Source organism: Orbilia oligospora (genome assembly GCF_000225545.1).
Source record: "Orbilia oligospora ATCC 24927 unplaced genomic scaffold scaffold00097, whole genome shotgun sequence".
Classification (NCBI taxonomy): Eukaryota; Fungi; Ascomycota; class Orbiliomycetes; order Orbiliales; family Orbiliaceae; genus Orbilia; species Orbilia oligospora.
The window spans coordinates 1,744,374-1,750,573 of NW_011645654.1; the positions used below are offsets into that span (position 1 = coordinate 1,744,374).

The window sequence follows — 6,200 nt, forward strand, 5'->3', positions numbered from 1 at the left end:
CTGCTGTAAGAGATATAATTTATATTTGGTAATCTCTAACTACTCTAACTAACTACCGGAAGGTATTTGATTGAACGGCCTTTTTCTGTCTACTGAACTGTTGTGTATGTGTGTGGAATATCAAAGGGAATAAATTCATGAAAGCAAATTGCGCCTGGACACCCTCTAAGAGCCTGATAATCCAAATTGCAAATCGCTAATATAACGAAGAAGAAGAGGAAGAGGAAGAAAAAAAAAAAGCACAAAAGAAAAGAATGATGGTTATCCAGTTAACATCTGGTATCAATCATTTAAGCATCTGGTCCCGCTGGAGCCTCAGTATCCGCCAAATTGCACTGTCGAAACATCCTGACCTCTTCGGGTGCGAATGCCCCACAGACAGTATGCAACGCACCACGGTTATGGAACAACACCATATCGCCCTCTTCCCAATCATGCGCGTAGACAAGTTCGGGTGCAATTCCTGGCCTCAACAGACCGTAAACGATATCTCTAACCTTGGCAATATCATCGATGATAGTACCATCTTTGAGATGAAGCTTTCTAACGGCACTGGGGTGAATTTGTAAAGCCAGCTTCCCGGTCACTGGATTCTTCCAGCAGATTGGATGAATCTGAATGTCTGATTCGGTAACGTCTGGCAACTCGCTTTCTAGAAGCTCCAGTCCGTCAGAGAAAAGACCGAGACCTGTAGGGAGAGATTTGGCCTTTGACATCCAGATGTATGGATGTGGGGCGTACTCGACCCTAGTGGTTCGGGCGAACTCCTTGGCCTCATCGCTCAAGATTTCGTAGCTTTTCTCGCCAGAAACAAAGGCCGTAGTGCCCAATGACACGTTGAGATTATCATCCGTTCCATCGTCATAACGAAGAACCTGGCGTCTCCCTCCAGGCACTTTAACAGCCATGAGAGTTGTTACTTTTGGCGGCTGCATGTTTGCGCCATAGAGAGCGGCATCAATGTGCCATCTATAGAATCTTGTGAAGTCGAGATCTTCGGCCTCAGGGATGGCAGTTTTATGAAAGGTCTTGTGGTGTGGATGCTTCAATTGAGCATTTTGGAGGCCTTCGTATTCGGGGACAAATCCATTACCGATCAACTGAACCTGAGGTTGATTTGGGAGAGTCTTAAGGTCGGGATGAAGGATTGATGCAGTCTTTTTGGTGTTATTTGAGTGGCCGTAAATGGTGCTGTTGGGAGAGAAGCGATGATTGAGCTGGTACTGGTGATAGGGGGAGAGTGATTGTTGATTTTTAAAGAGAACAACTTGGTGCTCGTAGAGGGCCTTTTCGATTATCTTGAAGTCCTCGTCTGAGATGTTTTATGTATGGTTAGCGGATATTTCAAGTTAATGGATTGTTTCTATGATTCTGATACATACCGGAAAGGTTGGCAAGATCGAGGCCTCTAATCTCAACTCCGAACTGGCTAGCGGCAGGAGCAGGGATTGGAAGTAGCTGAACGGCGGATTCTACAGTCATCTTGATAGCCTTAAAGAGGAATATTGAAACGGTGTATTCTGTGGACCTTCGAGATATCCTGATCTGAATTATTGGATATGTATAAGATGTAATATATGCGAGTATGTATTGGATTTGAATATCGAGGCAATGCTGCGCGCGCAATAGTTTCGTGAGAATTGCTATGTAGATTTGTATATGAAGATGTAAAATATCGAGCTTAAAGAGGGGATTCCTGCGGTCTTTATACATCACAATCAGACATGATCATGAAATCTTCGTTCATAAAAAGCTTATCCACTAACCCGGATCTGATATCTCGCCTCCAGCTGTCTTCCAGAACAAAATCCCAGCCGTACGTGGCGTACCGGATCTCAGTGTGCAACACATCTATCTTCGGATCCAGCATGCCGTTCGCCGCATAGCTGGATTTGGTCCCTTGTCGGAGTTTTCCACCATCGGTAGCGGCCGCTCCCCCACGTCCTTGGTGCCGACTGGCTGCTTTGATCTTATCGGCTCCAGAACGAGTAATATAAATCTGACGTAAAAGGTCAAGATCCAAGATAGGAGCTCAGGAAGTGCAAAGTTGAAAGATTACATCTCATCTTATCGCATCAAGATGATTTTTCCGACTGGTTCAATTGTAGCTAGTTTATCTTAATAATGTACAAGTTATATGTAAGTGTATGCATATGGCGTGAAGGAAATAATATTATGTGCCGAATAATAGGGAAGGCCTGGCCCCACAAGCGGAATACCTCGTAATCCTGTACATAGTATAACAAGTAAATCATAGATCTTGTCTATATACCGCGGTTGAACTCTACTGTTTTAATACCGCGTTTCGCCGCTTTTTCCTGAATTTCCGGCTCTAGATGGCTGACATCGATAGCTTGTCTTTGGGGGAAAGCAGCAAGTGCCAATGGCAGGGCGAATATCGACGTTGTAAAGATGAGTCCTAGATATTATATACAGGTTAGTAAGAATTCCATCTAAAACCAATGATACCAGTTTTCAATACTAACCTAAGTTAACTGGGATAGTCCAGCCTGGTCTCTTCTTCAGCCACCCTTGCTGCAGCTTCATTAGTACCAGTGGCGGGATAACCATGATTGGTGTGGCGTTCATCACTCTGCTAAATGCTGTCTCTCCGACCGCCAATATCGCCGCCTTCTTACTCTTCCCTAGACTCTCGGGCTCACTAGTGTCCCCTTTCTCCTTTTGTGTGAAAACATCAATACCCGTCCTGATCTCCCCGGATCTCATAAGGCCCACATTGACCACACCAGCCGACACGACAGCCGCGAACGGGACCAATCGACCTAAGATAAGCCTCGTAGACGGCGATATGTTCTTCAGACGTGGTACTAGGGAATTCAAACCGACTGCCACACCGCAAGAGGCTGTGACTGCGGTTAAATATGAGGTTATGAGGTCCGACATGCTTAGAGGGGTCGATTTGTTGGCGTTGGAAGTGTTGATTGCGACATTTGCAGACTGATTGATGATCTGCCAGACGACGGTCCCTGTGGTCTATTCGCGGGTGTTACTATCGAGTCTCGTGCTTCGTGTAGAAGGGCGGTCTTACACCTAGGCCAGGTTGAAGCATGCCTCCTGTGACGATAAGATTCAGAAGAACGAAGGAGCTCATGCGAAAAGGTAGCAAGACGGGTTCGCCGGTGTCTGTTACCCCTTATTAGATGTCTGCGATTCATCTTCGGTCTGGCTGACAACTAATACCTGGGTGTATCGTCGAGTCGACAATCTTCTTCGCCGCCCAGACGTCCTCCATAGACGGGCTGTTGGAGACATCGACTTTTACATTGCCGGATTTGAACCCCGTGACAAGTTCAATGGCCTTTTGAAGGTTGGTTCCAGATACGAAGAGGGTTCTGTTATGTTGTTATAATCGGCTATCGTTAGCGCGCTCGAGACCCAGTACCATGGTGGGGGACGTTGAGACTTTCTTACCTTGGATCCGTTAAGTCAGACGCATGCTTGACCCTGCCCCAGTACGTCGTCAGGTCGTAGCGAGACAAAGGTAGCTCTTGAGGCGCCATTGTGTTATTGTTACCAGCTAGTGAAGCTCGGGTGGTGAAGAAAAGATTTGGATGGCGAGAGTGAGTGGTACCATCATCTAATTATAATGGTTTCAGACGGTATATAGACCTAGGCTGCGCTGGCTCATTAGGTCGGTTTCGAACTAGGCCAAAGATAAGAAGGGTCCCGGGTCTTTTGGCTCGGGACTGAGTCGTGCGCCTGTGTTGCTAACCTTAATTAGCCGATGCTGCGCTGCACCGGCATCGGACTAGTACTGTCTGGTCCATAGTGGAGCTCCCTGAGCTGAAGCATTAGACACGGCTGCACTTTACGTATCTCAAAAATCCACCCGGGCATCGATGGGTATAAATTCCAGTGTGCATATTTTACAGTTTAAGGTTTGAGGGGAATTATCGCGCATGGATTATGAACCAATTGTAGGCTGAGATATTATCCGATGATTTCAATATTCTACAATAGATGACTTCACCTCTTTTTTCCCTCATATGCACTCGAGACCGGCTTGGATTTAATTTCACATAATGCATGCATGCATATGTATATACGTATATAGATGATATCAATCCGTTGTAATCTAATATCAATTTAGATTCTATACTTTTAGAAATGCTATCATTGGGGTGTTCCGTTTCCTCCGGAGCACAAACTGGCTAGAACCACAGGATAAAGAAAGCAATTGCCCAAAGTATGCACTTACTTCATTAAAACAATCCAGACAAAACGCAATTATTACATTCTCCTACTCCGAACTTGTTCAGCTTCCTTTCTTCTGTATTCTCGAAGATCTCGAGTATGATCTCCCGGTGCTCGCTTCTCCCAGCCTCCCAGCCGCACCACCATGGCACTTGCATTGTCGCCTTCTTTGGTCACCGTGCATGCATAGTCAACCAAAGCTTTAGCTGCCTCGTCGGGTGTCCTGCTGTCGCCGACAATATCAACTACCTCTTGATCACTCAATGTCCCGCTAATACCATCCGTCATAAGTACCATAAAGGAGAACTCTCCCTTATTGCGGACGGTTAGACGGCAGATTTCAGGTTCCGCAGAGACTCCCAAACGTTTCTGCTTGACGTCACCAAAGGCTCGAGTGTTCGCGAGGACGCCGAAACGTTCTTCACCAAATGAGTCTGTGACGAAAGCTGCGGCATACCTTCGCAATCGTTTGGATTCGGAGGGTAGTGATGGGTGGTGGTTTGTGGTTAACGGGTATGGTTGACCAGCTAAATCGCATACGAGGATACGAGTGTCACCGATATGAGCTGTCATGATTGTCGGTTCGGCCTGTGGGTGCCAGAATGGGATGGATGGGCTTTCGCCTTCCGGCATGGATATAAGTGCCGCAGAGCACGTTGACCCACCCTTGAACGAGATTACCTCTGCACGCTTAATAGACTTGATTGGTGGTGTCGTGTAAGAACCGTTGACATCGTCCAAAGCGTTCTGGAGATCATAAATGGCGGGTGCAGCGTCATCCGAAGTGTTAGGAGGTCGTTTCTGGGAGAGATACGAAGCTAATCCGTCGCCACTGATGAAGTCGAGATCCGCTCTTAGAAAGCTATATGATAACAAATTTTCGAGGGTGGGTGGTTGTTCTTCGTGGACATTCCGGGGTTTTGGCCTCTCTACCTTATGTCCAAGGTGGTCGTGGGAGGAATCATAGTCCGGCTTGAAACGCTGGAAATACCCACCAACTATATGTCTCCAAGAGTCATTCAAATTACTTTGCATGTGTATCAATTCGCTCTTGGTGATAAATTTTGGCGGGTTTGGAGGTGGCTGTAGGCCAAAAGCTTTCGATGTGGCTTCTAGATAGTCGTGCAAATGTTTTTGCAGGAATTTAGAGCAGGTATCTCCCCCATGACCATCATATATTCCGAAGTAGAATACCGAATTAGTGGGATGATCAGGGTCATGAACTACTGGTTCTTTCTGTGGTGAATGTGTCCTGCCGTCCCCAAAGGCCGGGAGATCAATAATGCCAGCCTGCCATGTATCCTCATTATAGCCACGTTCTCCCCGCGAAGTATGGACACCGAAATGATGTTTCGCAGACTTCAGGGGAATTCGAACATATTGCTTCTCTTTCTGTTCAGGATGTTGCGACGACGGAGGAACAGCTTGAACAAAATAGTCGTGGAATCCACGGGCTTGCTGGAGTCGAGAAGCGTGAAAACATGATGCTGACAAACGCTGCCCTGCGCGTACCCGCTTGAGGTTCTGGGGAAGTGGTGCCTTATTGCGAAGGCTACCTCCGAAATAGGACCATATAAAACCTGAGAAAATCGGATGAAGACAAAAGCCAATTAGCCGTCATATTCGCGATGGTACATGCTGTATACGAGCAAAGTTATATGCAATATGGATTATTATTGAGGGTAAAATGCCGTATCAAACTTACGATAGGTATCGTTCAACCCCCACCTTGGAGTGTTGAGAGCGGGCATTAAGGGAGTGATGAGTTGAACCTAGAGAAGCTAACTGGCTAAAACGGTGAGACAGACAACTGTATCAAGGCAGGAGGCCATGGGAGCTCCTGTAGCTGTCTGTAATATATAAAAACCTTCCGATCGTTTGAAGCTTAAGCTGATGATGATAACTGACAACTGATAACGATGGTGATATAGGATGATTGGAATTGGAATAGAAGAGGAGAAAGGATCAAGATGTTCCGTCTCCGG

The 6,200-nt window shown here is 46.4% G+C and overlaps 3 protein-coding genes across 3 annotated transcripts; all 3 read right to left on the reverse strand.

Annotated features, from left to right (window-relative positions):
* Positions 1-290: 290 nt before the first annotated feature.
* On the reverse strand, positions 291-1,482 carry AOL_s00097g510 (uncharacterized protein; the record flags this gene model as incomplete). The annotated part of the gene is made up of 2 exons (XM_011126343.1): positions 291-1,312; positions 1,383-1,482. The coding sequence occupies 2 exons, from the start codon at positions 1,480-1,482 to the stop codon at positions 291-293; spliced, it is 1,122 nt and encodes a 373-aa protein (XP_011124645.1).
* Positions 1,483-2,264: 782 nt separating this feature from the next.
* On the reverse strand, positions 2,265-3,521 carry AOL_s00097g511 (uncharacterized protein; the record flags this gene model as incomplete). The annotated part of the gene is made up of 5 exons (XM_011126344.1): positions 2,265-2,419; positions 2,487-2,994; positions 3,050-3,144; positions 3,202-3,353; positions 3,433-3,521. 5 exons carry the CDS (start codon positions 3,519-3,521, stop codon positions 2,265-2,267), a joined length of 999 nt encoding a protein of 332 aa, XP_011124646.1.
* A 730-nt stretch (positions 3,522-4,251) lies between these two features.
* AOL_s00097g512 (uncharacterized protein) lies at positions 4,252-5,966 on the reverse strand (the record flags this gene model as incomplete). The annotated part of the gene is made up of 2 exons (XM_011126345.1): positions 4,252-5,795; positions 5,921-5,966. 2 exons carry the CDS (start codon positions 5,964-5,966, stop codon positions 4,252-4,254), a joined length of 1,590 nt encoding a protein of 529 aa, XP_011124647.1.
* Between the last annotated feature and the right edge of the window lie 234 nt (positions 5,967-6,200).